Source organism: Neocloeon triangulifer, unplaced genomic scaffold, assembly GCF_031216515.1.
Source record: "Neocloeon triangulifer isolate White Clay Creek 2 clone unplaced genomic scaffold, ASM3121651v1 ptg000014l, whole genome shotgun sequence".
Classification (NCBI taxonomy): domain Eukaryota; kingdom Metazoa; phylum Arthropoda; class Insecta; order Ephemeroptera; family Baetidae; genus Neocloeon; species Neocloeon triangulifer.
The window spans coordinates 15974509-15998418 of NW_026775556.1; the positions used below are offsets into that span (position 1 = coordinate 15974509).

General features: G+C 37.7%; 2 protein-coding genes across 8 annotated transcripts in view; both read left to right on the plus strand.

Annotated features, from left to right (window-relative positions):
* Positions 1-14410, plus strand: part of LOC132201320 (neuroligin-2-like) — a 168456-nt gene extending 154046 nt beyond the window's left edge. For all 4 annotated transcript variants that reach the window (XM_059627398.1, XM_059627396.1, XM_059627399.1 and 1 more), the window contains 10 exons: positions 3482-3670; positions 3980-4234; positions 4628-4740; positions 5202-5456; positions 8737-8894; positions 9202-9329; positions 9593-9739; positions 9901-10090; positions 12435-12581; positions 13168-14410. In XM_059627398.1, coding sequence (XP_059483381.1) covers positions 3482-3670; positions 3980-4234; positions 4628-4740; positions 5202-5456; positions 8737-8894; positions 9202-9329; positions 9593-9739; positions 9901-10090; positions 12435-12581; positions 13168-13477 — 1892 coding nt within the window. In that variant the 3' untranslated portion in view covers positions 13478-14410. The remainder of the gene's footprint in view (positions 1-3481; positions 3671-3979; positions 4235-4627; positions 4741-5201; positions 5457-8736; positions 8895-9201; positions 9330-9592; positions 9740-9900; positions 10091-12434; positions 12582-13167) is intronic.
* A 462-nt stretch (positions 14411-14872) lies between these two features.
* On the plus strand, positions 14873-23822 carry LOC132200470 (huntingtin-interacting protein 1). 4 transcript variants are annotated; one of them, XM_059625953.1, is made up of 19 exons: positions 14963-15095; positions 15428-15470; positions 18449-18512; positions 18868-19067; positions 19131-19288; positions 19342-19403; positions 19458-19732; positions 19789-20018; positions 20079-20217; positions 20266-20350; positions 20415-20710; positions 20764-20944; positions 21007-21294; positions 21407-21654; positions 21720-21973; positions 22028-22257; positions 22338-22510; positions 22582-22617; positions 22836-23822. In XM_059625953.1, exons 2-19 carry the CDS (start codon positions 15450-15452, stop codon positions 22848-22850), a joined length of 2955 nt encoding a protein of 984 aa, XP_059481936.1. In that variant the 5' UTR covers positions 14963-15095; positions 15428-15449; the 3' UTR covers positions 22851-23822. The 4 variants fall into 4 exon arrangements, with proteins under 4 accessions (XP_059481933.1, XP_059481934.1, XP_059481936.1 ...); XM_059625950.1 differs by lacking the exon at positions 15428-15470 and having other exon boundaries at positions 14873-15095; XM_059625952.1 differs by lacking the exons at positions 14963-15095; positions 15428-15470 and adding an exon at positions 16673-17176.
* Positions 23823-23910: the final 88 nt, after the last annotated feature.

Sequence of the window (23910 nt, forward strand, 5' to 3'; positions counted from 1 at the left end):
CTGACATTTCATTTCTTATTTTAAATTTAAAATTATGGAGGCTCTTACAAAAACTCATGCTCTGAAGTTTCCTTTGCTTAGAGAAAAATAAAATACCTATTATGAACAGCAAATATTTTACATCGGCCGAGCGTTAACTTATTTAATCACATCGACCGACTGTAAACTTAATTCTTCACATCAGCCGAAAGTAAACTTATTTCCTTACATTAATCGAGCGTAAACTTATTTCTTTACATCGGCCGAGTGCAAACTTACAATTATGAAGTAACATTGAACGACTATATACATATTTCCCAACGATTATCTATTTTTATAATACCATTTTTATCAATACATAATTTTTTGCAGATAGAATATTTTTAAGGTGAATAAAAAACATCAAATCTATGATTTAAAAGTACTTGCAACAACCACAATTTAATAATTTTTGTTCTCATTACTGAATTGTGTTTTTTTCACTCCCTTTGATTTTATTAACAGTGGTGTAAAAGGCTAAAAGCGCAACTTCTAATTTTCTCTTCCTAAGAAAACGGTATTACCATAAAGCTTTTCCAGAAATCCCCTAAGAACTTTTTACGAGCTAATAAACAGCCGCAGAAGGCGGACAGCCTAATTTCACACAGGTTCCTTTCAGCTTTGGCGCCGTGTATAATAAATTCAATTTTGCAACGTCTCCGAACCACACCGGGCACGCAACAGTTTTAATTAAAAGAAAGTACTGGCGTAAAAACAGACTTGAGAGCAGCTACTTGCGCCGTACCATTACCATTTACGCACTCTCCAACTCTTTGTTTTTTCCAGCCGACTAGCATCATGCGAGCCGACCGTAACAGCACCTATTTATTCGGAATGCTCCGTGTGTGTCGCCGGAATCGACTATTCCGGTGATGCACTTAGCTGGCCGAGAGCAGTTTTGTGTTTAAAACTCAGCCAATAATTGCCGTCTGCCGCGGTCATTAACGTCCTCAAACCGAGGCAAAAAGAGAGAAAAACGGCCGTTTGGCGTCCGACTAAATAAACGGGGGCGGTGAATTAACGGCAGGGCCACGAAATAAACGCGACACAATAGCAATTTTTCCACACTGCCAATTCTTTTCAGGGTGTGTGATGTGCATGCCAAAATTGTCACTTCCGAACTGACAAATTTTGGCAGCGGATTGCGAAAGCCTCGATGTGTAACCCGTGGCAATGAAAAAGTGAGAAGCCAAAAAGCGCACCTATTGCGGGGTAATTTGGTCTAAAAAAATATTAGGTATTTGTAAAGCAGCGTGCAATCAGTTTGATCAATAAGCGCGGCTGATCAAATTAATACCGAGGAGTAATTGCGCCATTAATCAATTAGATTGCAACGGTCGAACCGACAATGAGCCGGGCAGTAATTGCGACACATTTCCCCTCGGGGGCGACCGCGCTGTGCGCCGCTGATGCTCGGCCGAGTATCACCTTTTCCGCCCAACTTCTATAATTAATGAGAGAGCAGCAGAATTGCACGTCTCTAGCTGCGCAAGAGAGTGACGGGGCGCTTGAGCGTTTTATTTAATTTGCACCGCTGGCGAAATAAAATCCATATTCTCGGCGGTGCTTCGCGCCCAATTACCAACCCGAAAATCCACTCGCGCCGACGCGGCAAAAAGAAGGAAAAGTGACGTTTCTACACCCGCGCCGTTGAGAGTAAAGAAGAAAAAGCATGGTCTCTCATTTCCAGCAGCCGCGGTTTTAATTTCCCACTCCCGCATCCTGTAGTCTCTGTCTCGCATTTTGTTCTGTTTTCGGAGATTACTTTTGCAGTCACCTCATTTCAACTTTTCCATTCGCAGAGCCGCACTGCCTGCAAGGCGCGCAGTAATCGCGTGCTCGCTCTCCCATGCAATCGCAATATATTCCGGCCCTGCAACAGAAACGCTCTCAAGACAAGATTCAATGGCAATATCACAGCGGGAAATTAATAATGGGCGTTAAGAGTTACAAGTTACTTCGAAATTAAAATTGGCCAAGAAAAAATTGAAAGAACTGGAAATTCACCGAAAAGAAAGAAAGCGTGTAACAAAATGATAATAATTAAAGTGTATAATAAAAATTAATAATACAGTCTATAAAAAAGTTTAATTAATTTTTGAATAAGAAATGAGTATTTCAATTTCCTATTCTTGATTTTGGTTTTGAAGTTCCTGAAATATCCATTTAAATATTGTATCTTATAAATACTGTAACAATATTTCATTATATGAAAAAAAAATACTTTGAACTTGGAAGCGCAAACATTATTATTTTATATGTGGAAAATGCATTTAATCAATATTAAATGTTTATTTTTGTTGTTGTTGTTGTTTGTTTGTCCAAATTTTTATAGACAATCACATTGTTAAATAGCACTGAAGCACCCAAAGGACTAGAATTAGAATTAGAATAGATTTTTTTATTCCGTTAAATTATCAACGCATTGACAATTCTTTTGAAATTTGTCACTTAGGACAATTTTTCACTTAATATTACATAAGTCATTCAGACTCATCGCAAAGTGCGAATAGATCCAACAAAACACAAAACTATTCAGCATCTCCGCCAAATTAGACCAGCTAGTTTGTGTCATCATTATCTGCGCAAACTTCACTGAGTGCGCCTCCAGTAATTACGTAATTACTTGCTCAAGCAATCCTTCCACCTTGAAGCTGGGAGGCCATTTAAATTTATTTCACTCCTCTTCTGGCTGCCAGGCAGGTAGCAGATTATTCCACCTGCGAGCGGCGGAAAAATAATGTGCGCCGCGCGTATTGAATAATTTACGCGGCGCAAATGGCTCAGGTCTGAAAATTCGCAAAGTGCTGCGCTTGCCTTTTTTCCAACAGCGCCCCGTCGCGTTGCCTCCCTTTATTTATACAATTTTCCACTCTCCTTCATTAAGATGTGTTTGGCTGATAATTTTATCTCGCGTCCCTTTTTCCTTCCGAAATTTTCATATGGCTCGCCGAGAAAAAGCACATAATCGGAACTCTCACAAAAAAAGCAACACGCTGCTCTTTTTAATTTATCGACGACCGGCGGCAGCTTTAGATTAAGCTTTTCTTTATTTTGGAGAGGCCGAGATTTTGGCCAAAAAAGCAGCAGTGCCTGTAAAAGCAGGCACGCCGACTTTAATGAGTCTTTTTTTACAATGTGCTAAAGCAGTCGGCAAAAAGGGCTGTTGAGAGGGGATAACCCTTTAGTGCCCTACAAAACCCGATTGATTAGGCTCGTTCGGTGCACACGCGTTTCGCAGATTGGGCTGTTAATATTTTATTCGCCAGCGCAAATATGGCCTTTCCGGTTTGATTGAACTTTTCTCAACGTACACAGGCCAATCAAATTTATGAGCATGCGCGGATCAGATTTCTTCTGAGCTATAACTTCTTACTTAGAACACGTCTGTTTTCCTCGTGTTTATTTTTTTTTATCCATCCCTTTGCTTGTTTATAACTCTGGACATGTTTGTTTTTCGCAGGTTTCCTCAAAACTGGTCCTGGTGTGGAGGGGTCGGGTCTGCTGCCTGTCAAGGACATTGAGGCCGCTGTCCGATGGGTCAAGGAAAACATTGGCGAGTTTGGAGGCGACCCGAAAAGAATTCTTATTGTAGGGCACCACACGGGAGCCACCCTTGTCAACCTTTTTCTACTAGCACCAGACTCAAAAGGTACAAATGCGATAACTTTATATTGTGTTTAGGAAATATCATGTCTGTGCTTTTTGCAATGCATTGTTCTTTTTATTTATCTCAATTTAATTTTTTTCAAAGCATGTTCTAAGGCTTTCAATTTATTTTGTTATATTATGCAAAAAATACTCCACAAGCAAAACAATTGAATAGAATCTAATTTTTTTTTTTATTAATTAGCAGAATCGTTCACTTTTTGATCAAATTGATAGGCTTAGCGACTTTAATTTTAAAGCGAATGGTGTTAATGCCTAATGAGCTTTTACCGAATGCATTGCTTAATTCCAGGCTTAGTTTCTGGTGCTGCCCTGTTGAGCGGCACTGCGTTGAGCCCATGGGCCGTTCAACTAGACGCCGACCGGGCTGCGTCTTCAGTGGCTCGCCAGGTGGGCTGCGAGCTTAGAAGAGATTTCGTAGGTTGTTTGCAGCGTGTTCCTCTGGCCAAATTGATGTCTGTTACTCTGCCAACACCTGCCTACCTGCCTAGAATAGGGCCACCCCTTCCAGCCGCCGACCCAGAGCGGTCCATGAGGGAAAAGACTGGTGAGAAATCGAATTTGTCTATCGCATCGAACTTCTCTCTTTTCGTTGAAAAGCTGCGTCTGACTGCGCGGCTGTCTCAAACTAGATCATCTCAAACCTAACTTTTAACCCCTGCTTTTGTGACTTAGTCCGGGAGGAAAATAATTTAGTACATAACCTAATGTTTTTACTTCACAATTTGCGTTTTTCTTTTTTGTGAGGTACATAAATCTGAAAACTTTATGGGAAAATTGCCAGAAAAGGGGGCACAGCTTTAAGACGAACAGATTTAAAGTCTTAATTAAAAAGGACACCGGAACAGCTGCGTTGGATGGAAATGCGCGCGTTGCATACAAATGAAATTAATTCAATTAAAAGGAATCGTCTCTCGTCATTCTGATTTTGTGATTGTAGCGGGCGCGTTCATGGCAGTGCCCTTGATGATTGGCTTTACAACCACAGAGAGCGTCCACGAAATAAACGCCTATGAGCTGCAATGGGGTATGGAAGAGGACAGACAATCACAGGTAAAAAAAAATATTTTATAAATCTTTGTTGTTAATTAAAAATTGTGTTACTAGGAACATTGATAATAAATTACTTCATTCAATGTTTAATTTAAAATACTATTTTTTTTTTTTTTTTGTAAAAGTTGTTATCACTTGTTATTTACTAATATGTTTATTTTCTTCAATTTATTTTGAATAACCAATAAAATTAAATCAACTGAATACACATTTAAACTAACTTAATTTACTTTTAATTATAATATAAAATTTAATATTTATTATTTAAAGATGTTTTTTTTTTTGCTTAATTGTTAAAACATACGAAAACTATTGTATATGATTAGATTTGTTTACTTTTAAAAGAAAATTAATATCATTAAGTTAACTATTTCTAGCTGCAAAATTTTTAAGATAATAATCGCTTATTTTCATGCAAAATATTTTGCAAACTTCAAATTCTGTGATGGGAATCGTTGCAGGTGTTACGAACATTCATCAGGAACGCATTCACATGGCACGTCATTGAAATTCTCGCTGCTGTGTTGAATGAATACACAGACTGGACCAAGATCGTGCAGCACCCTATTAGCTTGAGAGACAACACTTTGGAGGCCTTAACTGACGGGCACACGGTCGCCCCGCTCCTCCAAGTAGCCAACTTTCATGCGCGACGCGGAGCAGCAACTTTTGCTTACCACTTTGCGTACCAGGCTAAGGACTCTGATTTTCCCCAGGTATGGAAAATAATAAAAAAAAAATCTGATTTATTAACTATAATAAAATTTTAAAAATATAAATACGCAGCTTTGGCACTTTTATTGGTTTTGCTGTAAATTTTTGGCATTTTCAGTCCTCGGTGAAATTAGCATGATGAATGGCAAGTGTCTGGTGCGTCAGACAGGCCAGGTCGTAACGAATTCCAATTTTATTACAACCCGCAGATGTCGCAAATTAAAAATCAATGAGCGGGTCATTCAATATATTTGGGCACAGGTGCGATTACTTTTTACAACGCCGATCGCGCGCGGTATAAATCAGGGTGTCATAAATAAAGCGCAAAAAACAATAATTCATAATCAAAAACACCTCGCTCTTGCAAAACAAATAATATTTCTCGTGCGGCGCCACCACCAATCCAAATAACACTCGCACTGACGGAAATTGATTATTCCCCTCGTTTAGCACGCATACATATTGCATTCAAATCCGCTCGGAATGAACGGCCACCGACACGAACCGACACAAGTCCATATTGAAATTCCTCTCGCATCGCGGCGCTGTGCAATTTGCATGCGCACACACTATTCCGTCACTTATATTACACTCTAATTAAACTGTGATAATGATATAGCCCTGTAACGAGACCTGTGGGCGTGGAATGTGCGCCGTAATTGCTTCCTATGCAAATATCATGAGAGGCCAACGGAATGCGCCGCTTCTCACTGTGATGCTTTGTAATCAGATATCCGTCAGCGCCGGGTCAATTCTTCCCAGCCTCATCATCCAGGCTACAAAATCCCATTAAAATTTAAATACCAAGTACTTTCCATTTGAATAAAAATATTTTAATATTCTAATTCCACTGGAATCTAATAATATTTTTTTTTTATCTGCTTTTTATTATTAATATTGAAGATATTTTAAAACTGAGAGTAAAAACCATGTCCAATGCTAAAAAAATGACAACTTACAATTTCCTGCTCTCTCCTTGTGCAAGATTTATCATGTAAATGCGCTGGAAATTAGGAACCATCCAATCATGTTTTATTCATGCCGCACACATCCAAGTGCTATGGACGCAAGACACGCTTTCACCGACAGATAGTGAATTTTGAAAAGGTTTTGCAGCATTGAACAAAACTGAAAAAAAGCTTCTGTTTGTATTTCACTTTTTCAAGCCCACTGCTTTTTCCTGTGTGCGCAAATTAATATTCATTAGCGCCGCGTGGGCTAGAGTGCCTCGCGTTCGTTTCGCATTTGAGGAAAACTCGTTGAAAATTGCTGCCGACGTGAAACGAATGTATTTTGGCAAATGGCAGCGCGGCCGTTTATTACATTTAAGATAATGGGCAAGTAAATTGCCACTTCCGCTGTTCAGCCGGGCCAATGTTCATCACATCTATTCAAGAGAGCGTCTTTTTTATTGTGTGGCGAATTCACGCACACGGCGAAAACTGGATTAGCCGGCGATAAAAGCGGGATTTAAATGATTAACTGCGCGCCGCCGGGATAAACGCCCCCACACAAAACACACACACACGTTCGCTCTGAGCCAGCTACAAAGTGCGTCTGTCTGCAAATAATAGAGAAATAAAATTTGCATTTAAATTGGCAGCGCGCTGGAAGTGAAAACAGTGAATGCTACTCCACGCGTTATACTGCGTGCGGCGCGTATTATGCATGAGATGTGTGCTGTTTACTGTTCGGCCGCGCCACCACCGAGATTCATGTCGTGATTCATCATTCGAGGAGCGCGAGAGTTTGTTGCAATCCTTCTGCGAATCGCTTTGGCAGCGTTTCGCCTCAAAATTTTATTCATGCGGGTGTGTTTGTCAATGGCTGCCGGCATCTTGAGCCTAAGTAAGAGCGGGTCGTAATTCAGGGTTCGCAGTGGCTCGATCAATAAATTTTTCATTCGCCAGATATTAAGACAGAAGTTATATTCACGAGAACATTTGGATTAAACTTAAATAGAACTTTGATAATTTTATATCTCTATCACTATTGAAATTTAAATTATCTAGTCGAAATTTTGAGGCAAACGAGTAATAGCAAAATTATAATCCTTATTTTTAGCTGCTCAAAAAAATTATTAAGAGCATTTTTTTTTCTAAGCAGTATGAATTTTCTGAGAAATTTAGTAGTTATTAATTTTTTATATGGAAATATATGAATAACGAAGCCCTAGGGTTGAAAGAATATAACACAGGAGACTCAGTAAACAAAATTGTTGATGCAATATTATTCTCGGCGCTTCCTTGCCCTCTTAAAGTTCAAAGAGCAGCTCTTTTTCGACTGCCACCCTCCGCTTGTTTCGGATGGCGGCGGTGGAAATTCTTCCCGCTCTGAAAAATTCACGAGTCAAGATAAATTCGGGCGTTAGTACGTCATGCAAGTCACTGCCTACCTCATGATAAATTTATGCAACATGTTGCTCGCGCCAGCCGTGCAGGTTGCATAATGCAGATTTCACAGGCGTTTGCTTCACTGCCGTACGGTTCAGGGTCGGAGTAAAAATAAAAAATCGACTAAAGTTGACTCGATTTGGCAATTTTGCTTTCACATAATTTCATTTGCGGCGCATCGCAAACTCAATAAAGCGTCGCTCGTCGTTCGCCGCTCGTATACGTACGCGATATTAGATTGGCAATATGCTGCTGTTACACACCATAGTTTGGCCTCTGCGCTAACAAAATTGGCGTGACGTGAGCGATGTGCGTGTGTCGGCGGCGGTGGCTCGATTTAAATCGCAAGTAAACTTCACCTTCACACGTCGTGCGAGCACCTTGTGAGTAGATGCAAATTACTCACTCGTCGCGTGAATGAACGTCTGTTCAAGTTTGTATTCTGGCTGATTGGATTATCTTGTTTGCTAATTCATGACGAGGGGTGTGCAATGCTTAAGGAATATGCTCGATGAAAGTTTGATTGCCTAGTTAATTATACGTTTGTAGCAAAACAACTTGTCACTTTTAACTCGCTAAGACTAATTACGTCTTTCGTGAAATGTGATGGAAATTTAAAAGTTTTATAAAGTTTCAAATTTTTATGACGGTAATATTTTATAATCAATCTAGCAAAGTATTTCACTGAACTTTAGACGGGAAATGGCGACGATTTACATATTATAGCCAAAGTTTTAGCCAAAGCTGTTTATATCCACTTAAGTCTCGGACGGAAAGGGTCGCAAACCGCACCTTTCCATTTAAGTATGTTGTGTGTTTTGAGCGAGTACACTCAAGTAGGAGCGAGTGAGTTTTCACACTTGTGGTTTCTGCTGGTGACATTTTCCAGAGGATTGGAAGTGCCAGAGGGGACGATGTTGGCTACATCTTCGGAGCACCTCTCGCTGCCAGTGGAAACACAATCATCTTCCCGCACAATTTCACGCGCCAGGATCAGGCAGTGTCTCACACAATGCTAACCTTGCTCGCGAACTTCGCTAAATCTGGGTAAGTCAGTCAATTATATAGGCACACACACACGTGCCGTCGCCAGCAGAAGAGGGAGATTTATATATAAAGAAAGGGGCGCCGCTCTGAATAAGAAAGAGCGGAGAGAAAGATGAATTCTGTGCCGTTTTAAACGCGCCAAATGGAGCATGAACCCATTGACTCTTTTGATATGAATTCGAAATGTAATTTTTCCGACTCTCTGATTTGCTTCTACCTCGGTCGCCGCCGCTTTTCTGCTGGCCCTAGTGTGGAAATTCTCGGCAATTTCATGCGAACGTGCTTCGTTTGCCGTCTTTTCTTGCAGCAACCCAAACGAACCCCAGAAGCCGCAGCCGCTGGAGGACTTTTCTTCGTCCGACAAGGACAAAAGCAAATACCGGGCGGTGACCTGGGAGCCCTTCGACTCCAACAGCCAAGCCTACCTCAGCATCGGTAAAATATATTAACACATATACAAAATTTAACGCGGACCAATTTTGCACTGGGCTGCGAATTTGCTTTGAAGCAGTTTTTGGCACAATTGAATTTAATTTCGCAAAGTTGCTCAAGCTCGGCACCGCTTTCCGTCAGCGTGAACGTGCTCGGGAAAGGTTAAACTGAAGCAAAATCACGCTTGACCGATCAAAGTTCAGCACGCTACTTTTCAAAAGAGATGCGGACGCGGGTCTCGAAACTCAATTATGCATCGTTCGCAGGGCCAAAGCTGCGTATGAAGAACCATTACAGGGCGCACCACATGGCCACGTGGTTACACCTGGTGCCTCAATTACACCAGCCGACGGGCGACGAGGTCAATCCACGGCACCACCACTTCAAAGACATGGGCTTGCCGCTCTATGCAGGTGAGACTGTCACCGCTTTTCAAGCGAAAAATCGATCTTCAGAACCGCAAAAAAAAAATGCTTTTCCTTTCAAAGGGCACGTCAACCCCAAATTGATAATTTCCTATAGCACAAAAGAGCCTTGGGATGGTTGCTGACGTATTTTTTCTCATAATTAACAGGCGAGGTGCGGCAGGAGCCGTTCGTACACAGGTCGCTGGGCGACGACGACGGCGAATCCGACTACAGCATGATCGAGTGCGTCTACGTAAACACAAGCGCCGCTTTTTCCTCCGTCTCCACCATGAGTCTTGACCCCGTTGACCCTATCGAGGGCGTCGACGAAACCAGCCAACTACTAGACAGAACTACGTAAGTACATGAAGCGCCAGTTTTTCACATAAACATGCGATACTATCAATCAAATCTGTTAAGCCCGTGTGAAACAACCTTACTTTCAAACTTCACAAAAAGATTAGATTTTTTCTTGAAAATATTATAACAAAAGTCCGGTTATGTGTTTAATTTATGATAAATATTTGCTTATTAATAATTCAATTGCAAAAAATTGATTAAAAATTAAATTATATTTCTTGTCAATTTTTTTAATTGATTGATAATTAGGTATTATTACACATTATTATAAGTACTATTAAACTTCTTAATTATTCATTTTGCATAATAAATTAAAACTGGTGACTTGAATTTTATGGTGACTTTATTTTTTAAAAAAATTACAACATAATTCTGCAGACATTTTTTAATGGAAGAGAAACCACTTATTCCATCCTTCAATCATTGTTTCTTGTTTTATCATGTGCAAAAGAAAATTCACATTCTAGATACGTTGTACTTCAAACTTTAAACGTCGCGGGAGGCTGTGTGCTAATAATTTTTTATCGCGGGGTTGGAAGTTTCAAGAGCGCGTCCATTGTCGAAACTTTGCTGATGCGTCGAGCGCGCGCTAAAACTTTTCCACTTTTGCCGAGTTCAGCGTGAAAAGACTGATGCTTTAATTTTTGTACACAAGCCAGGAGAGCATTAATACAAACACGCGCCGGTGATTCTCCTGGGCGAGATGGCAGCAATTCTTTATCTTTTTGCTCTCAAGCGCGTGTCATCTAAAAGGTGCGACGCCAGCACGACGGGTCTTTTTGCTTCTGCCCCGCAGCTGGCTGATCTTTTTTTGAACCCAGCATTATATATTTACCAAATAACAAACAAAAAATCTATATAAACGCTTCTTTTGAAAGAAAATTTATTCTCGTGCCGCGTTTAAATTGTAAACCTCTTTAATGGCGGGCTTTATCTTTATCTCCACAGAGCAACTTTTGTTGAGCGAAAAAGTGAGAGCCTTTGCGAGAAAAGCTTTATATTATATTGTAATCAGAGCGAACCGAAGGATAAAAGTTGGTGCCGTAAATTCAGCCCCGTATCAATACGCCGAGCGAGAGCGCACAATCGCACTGGGAAAAACACTAGTAATTGGGCAATGAAAAATGTAGCCGCCGCCCGTTCAAATAATAAAGAGGCTCTTGCGCCGGCTTTCTCAATTGCGTGCTCATGAACCCCAGACTTCTGCGTCACCGCTGCTCGAGCTAGTCGTCGATGTGATATCCGCCATTGAGTGGTGCCACCGGCAATGCTGAAATTACTTGCCAACGATCAAACAGAGACGGCAAGACGTCTTTTTGCATTCTGAGAAATGTTGAAAGCACCCATTCGCCGGGCTAAATAGTTTCAAGACGTGATTTCTGTCTGCGCCTTGGCAGAAAACTTTTTGTAAAAAGAGCTTGAAGTTTATTTAGCTTGGCATTGGTCGCTGCTTTGTAAAGCATTTCATCCCGACTGAAGGAGTAAAGAAACTCTGTTTTGATGAGAAATGTTGTGATTAATTATTTAATTTGTGGTGCATTTGAAAACATCTTAAACTCCACTCTTGAGATTTTTAAGTATAAATAAAAATAAAAGCAGGTTTATTGTTTTTCGTTCTATAATTTTTTACTCTATAAGTGCTAATGGCGATGAAAATTGAACTTTTAACAATTTTATCCTCTATCCCATAAATCAGCAGTCTAACAATAAGAAAGATTTTCCCCAAAATCTTCTCATTCCCAAGTGTGTTCCGTCAAGAAAGTTAAGTAAGAACGTTACTCACGGTATAAGGCAGCCGAAACTCTAATCAAATAAATGTAAAGAAAGTGAAATAGCCTCTCCTTCTCTCATCCAAACTGCTGACTCGATGCTCGGAAACTTTCGCACAAAGACCGTGTCGGCGGAATATTAAAAGAAAGAAAGGGAAAAGGCGAGGGAGATTGTTTTTATTATTTTTTCTGCTATTGAGCCAGCAGAAGATTTAATTGAAATAAGAAAGTTTCCAACTTGAACGCGAATCGGGCTCAAATAATCGCTTCGCTGAAACGACGCGGGTTGGATCTATTACCATAAAAAGTAAGCTTTTGCCATGGAAATGAGATACAATTAAACGAAAATTCATTAAGTCCCTCTCATCGCCGAAATGCAAATTGAGTTTGCAGTGCCGAAAAGAAAGAAAAGCGCTTGATCACTTTTCTCGTGACGTCCGTTCTTGGCAATTTCGCCAAAACGCACCTCCCATTCCAGTGCGCCGGACCAACTTTACGAAATTAATTTGAGTGAAAAGTTTTTTAGTACTCTCTCGTCTAATGCACACATTCCGTCACGCGAATTGTTTCAGCAAAAACACAAAGTCGTCGTACCCGAGCTTCACCACAGCGCTGGCTGCTACAATTGGTGCTGGTTGCCTACTTTTATTGCTCAACATCCTCATTTTCGCCGCTATCTTGTACCACAGAGAGCGGAGAAAAGCTGCAGATGAATCCAAGTGAGTACACAGACGGCATTCAGGTCTTTAGTAGGAAAGTCTCGTCGCCAGCCAGCTCATTTTCTTTGCATTTTGTGTAATCATGGAAACGACTGTTTGCGCTTCTTTGAAATTCAATTTTTGCCAAGAGCAGTTATAAACGAAAACGAGAGTCAAGATTCTCTTTTCTTGGTTAAATACTTGCACTAATGAGAAAGCGGATCTTCAAACAATTTTAAACTGGTAAAATGCAAATTATTTGTGCAAGTCTTGTTTTAGATTTTGTTATTACTATTTATTTTCACTATAAAAACACTAAATAAATATAATTTTAGGCTTCAATTCATCCTGCTAATGAGATTGAGTTGCATATTTTTTTTTTTTAAATCAAATTTACATTTTTATTATTGCGACTCTAGTAACTTTCATGGTTTCAAGCTTTTTCATTTTAGAAACGAGGAAAAGCTGAAAGTATTTTTATAAAAAAAAATTTACACCAATATATTAATTTAAAAAAATTAAGAAGCATTATATTAGAAAAAATATGCAATTTAAAAAATGTTATTACATTTAATTTATTCTAATGTTTCAAACTATTTTGTTCTAGAAAAGAGGAAGCTGCTTCTGAATCGGCGGTGGCCGAGGGCACAAGCAGAGGAGGCACCTCGGAGGAGTCAATCGAAATGACCTCGGTGTGCGCCAGCATGACCACAGTTCTTCCAAGTGCGTCCGCCTCACCGGCGCACGCGGGCATCAAAAGGGGCGGCCTGCACCACCACCACCATCACCACGCAAGAATTCCTGCTCCGCTCAGCCCATCCATCCCTGAGCCACCTCCGCCGCCTGCCTCCATGCACCCTAAATACGCCACCCTGCCGGCCAAGAAAAGGGTGCAAATTCAAGAAATCTCGGTATAGCACCTGTGGGGCTCTTTTGTGCGCTGCGTGTTTTGTACATAGAAAAATGTTTCAAAGTTAGTCGAATTAATGAGATGAACTGCAGACAATGCTGACATTGAGAGTGCATGAGGATGGATTGCTATACACTGCTGTTTTTACTGTTTTTAAAGGTGTGAACTAAAAATGGAAATATGTAAAATTGGGAAAATGAAGATGTTATAAAGAAATAATTTTGGGTATTTTAACATAATTATTTAGGTTGTATGTTGGTTTTTAAATTTTTTTAGAAACATAATACAATTTATTTAAACTTTGAATTTATTGTTAAAGACAAAACTTTTCATGCTGATTAAAATCAATTTTTTTGTTTTAAAATCCAGAATTATTTTAATTTATAAGATAATTAATGAATTAACTACAATTGATAATTTATGGATTTGGACTTTCAGCCTATGGCGTGAATATTAAAACAAGTTATATAAAACATATCTGAAGAGGTGTTGCTGTAAAATAAACTATAAAAGACGATTGAAATCTACGTTCCGTTACGGGGAGATGTTATAATTAAATCCAAAATCAATTGCAAGTTGAGTCTCAAAAAATGTAAATTATTAATACATTGAAAATATTAATAAGTGTTGAATACTAATAATTTGTTAAAGAAATAAACAAAATTTTACCTCACATTATGTCTATGAAAATTGAACATGCAGTGCAATGATTTATTGTGTGAATTTCTAAGAGGGCAAAACTAAAAATTTTCATATTCCAAAAAATATAATTCAAGCAAGAAGGGAAGTGGAAAAATTATTTCTGAACAATTTGAGTTTGTAGATTATTGGGGTGTATTAAAGTGTTTCAATTGCGCTGTTTGTACATTAATAACTGTAAGGAGAAAACCATTGTGATGTTTTTTGTATGCCAAATGCAATCAAAACAATAAAATATATAATTTTCAATACAATGTAGCTTTAATTTATTTTGAAACATCTGATTTTAAAAATTAACTAAAAGTATTTATTCTTAATTATTTAAAAAAATTATAAAGACATTAAAAGACATTAAGATTATAAAAGGCTAAATTATTAATTCTTTTTATACTAGTTTTTTTCATTACACTGTTTTTGAGAAAAACGAACAATATTAGTCTGCCATTTCTTCAAAAACCTTATTCTATATTTTAATTTTTTTTTTTTTTTCGTTAAAATTCCACTTTCAAGAATTTGAAAATGAAAAATGAAAAATCAATGAAAATCTTTTGAAAATAACGCACACATCAGTGCTCGTGAAAGAAAAAAACGTAGTTGCCCTATTGGCCGACGGTGTCGCTACCGAAAAGAGCCAGCTGGCGTTGACATGTGTGTGCGGATGGAGGGAGGAATGCTGCTTGTGGCGCCGGCGGATGGAGGGGACCGGTCTGGCTGGAGGGGAGGCAACGGATGTCGGCGACGTCGGCTTTACAGAACTCGCCGTTTGTTGTTGTCAGACTCCGAGTTTTCGGTCGATTTTGAGTCGGAATTCGAGTTTGTCGGGGTGACTGAGCAGCCGGGGCATGTCTTCAATTCAGCTGCCCAAAGTGCTGCAGAATCGCAAGACCAGCCTCGAATTGGAGCGCGAGAACTTTGAGAAATTCCAGGTTTGTTTTGACCCGTCCGCCCACTCTAAGCACTTTTGGTTTCTGTTCAATTTTGGTCTCTGAATCAGCAAAGGGTGACTTTTTCGGACACCCACTCTACATTTTGAAACGGATTTTTTCCATTCAGATAAATTTTAGCGACCCGGAACGTGGGCGTTTTTCCAAGAACGATGAATCATAAAAAAGAACGCCCGAGGGTTGCATAATTGCCAATTAATCAATCACAACCACCTCTTGCACTCGTTGTTTGCGACCTTTTGTGACGTTCCTCGTGTTTGTCATCAATGTTTATGGTTTTTGCATAATGTATAATTATTAACTTTTGCATTCAGGCACTCTGACTAACTGAAAATAATGGCGGATAAACCTCGACAGGTATAAAAACTCATCAATAAAATTATCGTGTATATTTTATTGGTCATTTTTCTGCTCTGCTATTCTCTGTGGTTGTTCTGATTACTCAGTATTTTTCTACGTACGTTTTTATTGCTTTGTATCAAGTTGCCGCATTTTCAAATCATTTTTGTAGATAATTAAAAAATATTGAATGCTTTTTAATCAAATTCTTCACAATTTTTTTTCTCAATAAAATCTCAAGAACAAGTTGTATTTTTTTTTTTTTTTAAATATGTGCACTTATTTTATAGAAACATTTCATGAAAATATTTTATACATTTATCAATCTAATACAATTTGATTTTAATTTATATTGCAATAATTTTTACCAAATAAAAATACAACTTTATTTTATCATTTTAAATCAGAAAATTTTCTTTCGGAGACAGCTACATTTTTTTCACTCTAAAATTCATCCAAAATTCTTAATAATTTTATCGATTTTTTAACAAATTAATTTTTTTATTTCACTAATTATAATGTATGAAAAATAAACTTATTTGAGCGATGATATTAGTCCGTTCATGATGCAGCACATTTCCATTAGCAGATCATTGCGGTGAAATGAAAGGAACATCAGTCAATTTCGGCCTGTTGCCTTTCCAGATACTATTCTTTTTATCCATTGGCGCACGTATTTTCCCAGCGAGCACGGTTTGGCTACGATTCACGATCGATAAACATTAGTGTCACTGGCGGCACAAGTGACAAAAAAAAATACGCGGCCGTAGATAACTATGTCAATAATTCCGCGACGAGAAAGAAAAGTAGGCGACCGAGTAAAAAACAAAGGAAATAAATGATGGTTTCAAACTGCCTGATGTTCCAAAGCTATATATTTTTGCCAAAAAAACAAAAAAAATGAAATTCTGCAATCACTTTCTAGCAAATGGAATAGTGGATGATTTATATTTATTTGTTTATTTATTCTCCATTGTAAAAGAGTAAACATTTAAAAAATATATTAAAAAATATTTGTAATAAAATTCAGGAGAAAATAAATTAATTTCAATTTAAATTATTGTTTTTAACTGAAAGCCAGTGACATTTGTAGATATTAGTTAATTGAGTTATTTCTGTTTAATCTAACGTAGAGATAAATATTTTACAAAAAAAAGGTATTGCTTGTTATTTTCCAATTTTTTAAAATTTTTATTGTTGATTTAATATATAAAATTTTTAATAAACTTTTAAGAGAAAATAAGAGATGAGCTACTTTTTGCCTCTAAATATTCTACAGAAAAAGAAAAATAACTATGTTTACTTCTTAGAACCGTAGATTAAATAAGCGTTTATCACTTTTTAAGGTATTTCTAAACCCTTTTACCAGCTTTCCGAACTTTCCCGGAAAAATGAATAATTCATTCACCTGTTTTTCGCAATGAAAGGCCCTTCTGGCCTCTCAATGGCCCTGCAATCGACTGTCCCAGACGCGTCCACTCTCTCTTTCACTCCACCCCTTTCGGCAATTAGCGGCCGATAGATAATCGCATTATCTAAGGTCACGTGGCCTTATCACTCACCTGGAGCACCACGAGCCAATACGGCTTCTCGCTCCTTGTCTGCAATTCGCCAGCTGGGTTGGGTGCCGCCGCCAGTTGCAAAACAACTTGCTTTTCGCACAGAGTCGCTCGGCACTTTTTCCTGCAGCGATGGCTTCTGGTGTCGACCTTTATCAGCAGCAGGTATAATTTTTTGATCTAAATAAATCTGTGATTTTACAATTTTGCTGATTCATTTTTTTAAAAGCAAATTTCTACAATTGCTTCGATCAGTTTAAATTGAGGGCGTGGAAAGAAGACAATAACAATGTTTCAATTATTTTGTAATTTTTAATTCATTAATATTTAATTAAAGTTTTCGTCTGTTATGTTGTTGATGATAAGACTCATACAGACTCATCTGTACAGTTTTTGATGACAAATCAGATTTTAATTAAAAATTTCCGATTTTGAAAGATTTACTAAATTAAAATAAGCCAGTAAGGAATTATACTTGTATATTTTTTACTACTTTTTGGGTTAGCGCATTTTTTACTGTGTCTTTTAAAAGTCGGTTTGCTAGGAATAGGCTAGGAATAGGAACCTTGCTTCCTGCTGTAAACACACAAGCTTCGATAACTAACAGACTCATTCTCTGTTATGCATCACTTTGCAAACAAATTTTACGTAGGATTCCTTACAACCACAATCAAATAATGAAACTTCAAAAATCATAAATAATGTATTATTTTTTAACTCTGCCGAGTTCTTCACTCGACGTATCTATATATTTTTACAATCATTTTCATTATCTTCGACACATATTGAAACTTTAAGCTTGGAGATGCTTTTTAAACAATTTGTTGATAAAACTAAAACACAACTTTCTTATTGGGTATACACAAGTATAAACAGTTCAAATTTAAATCCAAGTTAATATTTACCAAATATTTGTATGAGTTATTCTGGATATTTCTTCTCCAATTTTTATCTGCCCCTTCAAGACTTTACATTAACTCTTAAATTTTTTTTTAATCATTGTTTTCCTTAATATTTTTGTTTAAAATTAAATGAAACATTAATCATTATTGTTTGATTAAATATGTAGCTAGATTACAGTTTGCATTTTTGTAAATGTTGAATGCAATTCTATTTACGTTTTTATCTAAAATCATAAATTTAATTTTATGCAGCAATCTTATGCACATTGTCATCACAAATAATGTTTTTATCAGTTGTCGCCCGTACAATTTGTACGCAATATGTATGAAATTTTATATTTTTTCTTCCGCTCTGTCATTAAGGCGGTCACCGAAGGCTGTAATTATGACGCTCGCTTTTTTAATTTGGAATGGGTGGCTACCGCTGCTTGCAGAGAGTAAATATGCGGGAACACTTCCGGCCTCGCTACGTCAATCTTAACACTCGGGTCTTTGTTCTTTGCTGATATTAACCGGCATTTCGCTTTTTTTGCAGGCGTTGAGCATCAGCAAAGCTGTCAACCAAACCGAACAACCCATCAAGGAGAAGCATGTGCGCAGTATCCTTTCAAATCTGGAATAATTGATTTTTTCTGCATTCACTTAATCCTGAAAAATTAATTGCGTTTAATTTCAAGAAAGTTTAGTCTCAAAGTTTAAAACCAAATTCAAGATGCGTAACTATTATTTTTTTTAATTCATATATATTATTTAGTTTAAAGCTTTTTTTAATTTTTTTAATTAATAAATTGGAAAAAAGTGATCTTTTACTATCTTTTATTTTAGACAAGCAGATTTTGATAATAATCCAAGGATTTCGTAATGCACTTGAACGTATAATATTGGATCAAAGGCCCCTACGCTTGGGAGGCTTCTCTTTGTGCGCGAGTAATTAATTTCCTTGACCTTGGTAAGGCACCATCATTGGAACATTCCACGAGAAGGGGGCTGGCTACTTTTGGAACGTGGGTCTTCGTATGCCAGTCCAGGATAATCCTATTGTTGCCTGGAAGTTCTGCCACCTGCTGCACAAAGTTTTGAGAGAGGGTCATCCCAATGTGCTTGTCCAATCTCAGAAACACAAAGGAAAACTTGCCGACTTTGGCAAACTATGGGTATGCATTGAATTATACTACCAACTCTAACAATGGAGTTATATTAATTAAATTTACATCTAGGGTCACCTAAAAGAAGGCTATGGCATCCTTATCGCTCGCTACTGTCACCTGCTGATCACCAAACTCAAATTCCACCAGCAAAATCCAAAGTTCCCAGGAAATTTATTGGTCACTCCAGACGAGCTTATGAATATTGGAGAAAATGACATAAACAATTAGTGAGACATTCCGTTAAAACACATTTTAAATTTTTTTTATATTTTCTTTTAAGTTTTCAAATGGCCGTTGAAATGTTTGAGTATCTGGATGACATAGTTAGCCTCCAGAATTCAAGTGAGTGAAATTAATTTAGTGTTTCGATCAATTTTAAATATGAATTTTTACCAGTTTTTGGCTCTCTGGATATGTCACGATCCAATTCGATGACAAGTTCTGGCCAATGTCGACTGGCTCCTCTCATCCCTTGTATTCAGGACAGTTCTCAGTTGTATGACTACTGCGTCAAAATGTTGTTCAAGCTGCACGGCAGCCTCCCACCAGATGTTGTCAGTGGTCATCGAGAGCGCTTTTTGAAAATCTTCAAAGACTTGAAGCAATTTTATATCAACGCTTCGAACCTGCAGTACTTCAAAAACCTGATCCAGATCCCCCTTCTACCTGACGTAATGATTAAATCAAAAAATTTTCATTCACGAGAATTAATTCACCATTGAAACAGAGTCCCCCAAATTTTCTGCTTCAATCTGACTTGCGATCTTATGTGACGCCAGTTGTTGTGATGCCGGAAGATGATCATGACTCTCTAGAGACTGCTAGCTTTACTGAAGCCGCAGATCTTGTGGACTTGACACCAATTCAGCCTCTGCCACCAGTGCCTCCTCAGAACGGGAGGACTCGTTCGCCCTCCCCGCCTGCTATTCCTCCACTCCCAGACATAGTGGCGCAGAGGTAAATTTCTTATTTATATATATTTTGTTTTTAGTTTTAATTATTTGATATCTTAACCAGGGATTTACTTATTCAACAACTGCAAGCAGAAATTTTAAGGCTGAAAGGAGAAATCCAGAAACTACTGGCTCAGTACGAGGAAATGTACTCCCAGTTGCAAGACCAGATCATTGACTTAGAAACCAAGCTCGCTCAAAAGGTAACTTGTTAATTTCTACAGATTAGTTGAGTCAACTGTATTTTTCAGGAGAGCGAATTGGCTCAAGAACGTCAAACTAAGGAGGAGCTTTTGGTCAAAGCTGAAGCGGCTGCCACTGCCGAGGAAATAGAAAGTATGTAGAATTGTAGTAGGTTTTATGCAAGTATTAATTTTAAAATTATTATTTTTTTTTCTAGAAAAAGCCAAAGAAAAAGAGGAAAAGTTCCAAAAGCTGAAAGACGTCTATGGGAATTTACGCAAAGAACACATCAATCTGCTCAGGCAAAAAGCTGAAGTTGAAAAACAGCTCAACGTAACTAGGCAAAAAGCAGAAACTTTCCAAAAAGGTCAAACTGTTGCTGAGGAAAAACTGCAAGCTGTCTTGAGTGAACGGAGCACTTTGGAGGAAGGACTGCAGCAAACTGCCACGGAAAAAGATTCTGCAATCGCCGAGTTGGAAAGAGCAAAGGAAACGGCTGTCAACGAAACTGCTGTAAGAATTCTTCCCGTATTTCGTATTAAAAATTTATCATCAATATTCCCTAGGCTGTTCAATCAAAGCTAGAAAGAGCGCTAAATGAAAAGAGCACTCTTGAGGCTGAGCTGCACGATTTGCTTGCGCAAAAATTAGAGGCAGAAGAAAAGCTCGAGGAGTCTGAACAGACCTCGAAATTGATGCAAAGCAACTTGAAAGCAGAATCTGATCAGAAGATTTTTGCTCTTTTGGGTAGTTCTTGAAACTTTTCAAATATGATTTTCATTTAATAAACAAATATCTATATATTTCAGAGGGCATAGTCAAGCAAGCTGAAAAAATGCTGCAGAACGCTGTAAACGAAATGGACAACCCTGCGTTGGCTGCTGTCACTTGCTCTTCGGATTATTTCAAATGTCTATGTGGCCCTACTGACAAAATCCTAGAACAACTAGGACCAATGCTTGACAAATTCAGAGCTGATCAGGAAGGAATAGACGATTTGGCCAATTCCATCACTCAGTCTGCACACAATTTAAGTTGGCTTCTTTTGCACGGAAAAGCTCTGTCGCAAACCGCCACTGATATAGAAATTGGCGATAGTAAGTTTTGTTTACAGAATGCATTGAAATCTATAAATTTCTTACTTAATACTGTTTCTAAACTCAATATGTATATTTATAAAAAATGGAACCACATAATTGTATTTTCCAGGTATGTTGGAGCAATGCAGATTTATTGGTACAGGATCAATTCAGCTAATGTCTCTATTGAAAAACAAAGAGAGCTGGGGTGGAGTTAGTGAGGCCTTGTCTGCACTGCGTTCACAGGTGCAGTCTCTTGGGACTCTGTCTGAGAGATTAGAGGGAAGAGGCACACCGCTTGACACTGTTGGTGATTTACTGGAGAGCGAATTGCTTTCAATGGAGAAGGCCATTGACGAGGCTGCCTCTAAGATTGAAGTAAGTTCAGTGCGATATTTAAAATTTACGGGTTGTATTAAAGCAACAAAAAATAACTCTTACAGGACATGTTGACCAAATCAAAAGCTGCTGACTCTGGCATAAAACTGGAAGTAAACAGCAAAATTTTGGATGCCTGCACCTCTCTGATGGCCGCCATCAGGGAGCTAGTGATAAAATCAAGAGTTCTTCAAGAGGAAATTGTTGCTCAGAGTAAAGGATCTGCCTCGGTGAAGGAATTCTACAAACGCAACAGCCAGTGGACAGAGGGTCTCATTTCTGCAGCAAAAACTGTTGCTATCGGTGCACACTTCCTAGTGTAAGTTTATAGTTGTTCAACTTGTAACAATGTAAATTTATTTTGAAATTTTAGTGAAGCAGCCAACGAGGCTGTCACTAAGGGTGGCAAGCTTGAGCTTCTAGTTGTTGCCTCTCAACAAATTGCCGCTGGCACTGCCCAGCTGGTTGTAGCAAGCCGAGTAAAGGCAGACAGAAAAAGTGGAAATTTGGAAAAGCTTTCGACAGCTTCTCGAGGTGTTTCAACTGCAACAGGAGCAGTTGTTGCGGCTGCCAAAGCTTGTCGAAACATGGTCGAGACAGCAGGTATTATAATACAAATTTTAAAATTAGTCGTCACAATTTTAAGGCATTTATTTAATTAAAAAAGTACTGATTTTTTCTAGATGTCTTGGACGTGTCGGGAATAACACTTCACGCTGCCAAAAGGCTGGAGATGGATTCGCAAGTCCGAGTCTTGGAGTTGGAATCTTCTCTTCAGCAAGAGCGCCTTCGTCTTGCCGCCTTAAGGAGACACCACTACCAACTAGCAGGGGAATCTGAGGGTTGGGAGAAAAAGGTAAGCTCTCTTTGCAAATTAGATTTTTCATGGGCACAGTGTGGTTAATATTCTTTATTGCCTACCTGGAGGTACCTAATCTAAACAATGATTGGTTTCAGACCATGGTTAGTACGGCAATTATTTTGACTTTTCTGTAAGCTTGCATTATTCTGCTTCAAAATGCTCAATGAAGCGGCTCTTTTCAGGCCTGTAAAACTTGCTAAACTTTTATTATTTTCATGTTTAATAATTTTAGGAAGTTTTGATTTGAGAAAATAAAGTATTAAAGCTACTTTTTAATTGCAATTAGGACGGAAGTTATTTTTTTGATTTTTTTGTACAGGACATCCCAGAGTAGAGACGACATTTAACTTCAGTGGAAATTCACCAGAATTATCAATCTTCGGCAACTATTAGGACATCAATCTCGGATATTTAGTGTTAGCCTTATTAGGTTTACAAACACTAACAGCCAATTCAAGATAATGCAGTTTCCATTATTAAAACCAAAATGCAAGGTATTAAGCGTATGTACGTAACTTTTTATCTATAGATGAAAGTTTACACTGGAATATCACTAACCAATTATTATTATCATTGAAGCTTAAATAAGTGCCATGAAACTAAAAATGTATGGAGAAAAGTGATCATGTATTAGAAAATTGACTGATATGGGGCTTTTTAGATTTTATTTGCTCTCTTTTGTATTGGGTTTTGTAAATTCATGTAGCTTAGTTGAAGACTCCTTTGGGGTTTTTTATATCTTATTTTTTCCAAGCTGGATAATATTATTGAACTTGAAATAATAATGAACTTATTATTCTGTTACATTAGCTCTTTGCTGTTCTGTTGAAGCATTTATAAGCAAAGCTTTTTAAATTTTATTGCTGAACCAAAGGATTATGAATGAATTCCTCTTTTTTATTAATTTCTCATTTATTGTACCAGTTGTAAGTGATAATTTGACAGGTTTTCTGTAATTTAAATATTATTTCATTGAAAATCTTTAAACGCAGGTTTAGTTTTAAAATTTATTCCTCAATTATGTAGCAAAATACTATTTTCAAGTTAACATAATATTGTTTTATTGTGCTTTAATAGGCCGATTATTTGGAATCACTTAACATGTTTTATTAGGGTAAAAATGTAATTTTGTTCTGGCAAATTCATCATTCAATTTTTTTTTCAATTTTTGGCATGTCAAATTGTGAAAAAAAATATGATTTCATATTAAACGATAGAGTTCATGAAGAGCATAAATCACTCTGAAGAAATTTTTGTATAAAGCATTGTCAAGTAATATCGACTAATAAAGTTCATAATAAATGGATTTTCTTTCATTTTTTTTTCTTTGTATGCCTTTTTTCTCTTCATAATTCATAATCTACAATTTATTTAAATTTTGCTTACTCAACATA

What these genes read in the sequence shown, in the direction of transcription:
- LOC132200470 (XM_059625950.1), top strand. Translation starts at nt 15,012, where the DNA reads ATGTCTTCAATTCAGCTGCCCAAAGTGCTGCAGAATCGCAAGACCAGC. An exon ending in TGATATAGAAATTGGCGATA is followed by an intron (nt 21,295 to 21,406) that starts GTAAGTTTTGTT and finishes TGTATTTTCCAG; the next exon opens with GTATGTTGGAGCAATGCAGA. An exon ending in CTGAGGGTTGGGAGAAAAAG is followed by an intron (nt 22,511 to 22,581) that starts GTAAGCTCTCTT and finishes GCCTACCTGGAG; the next exon opens with GTACCTAATCTAAACAATGA.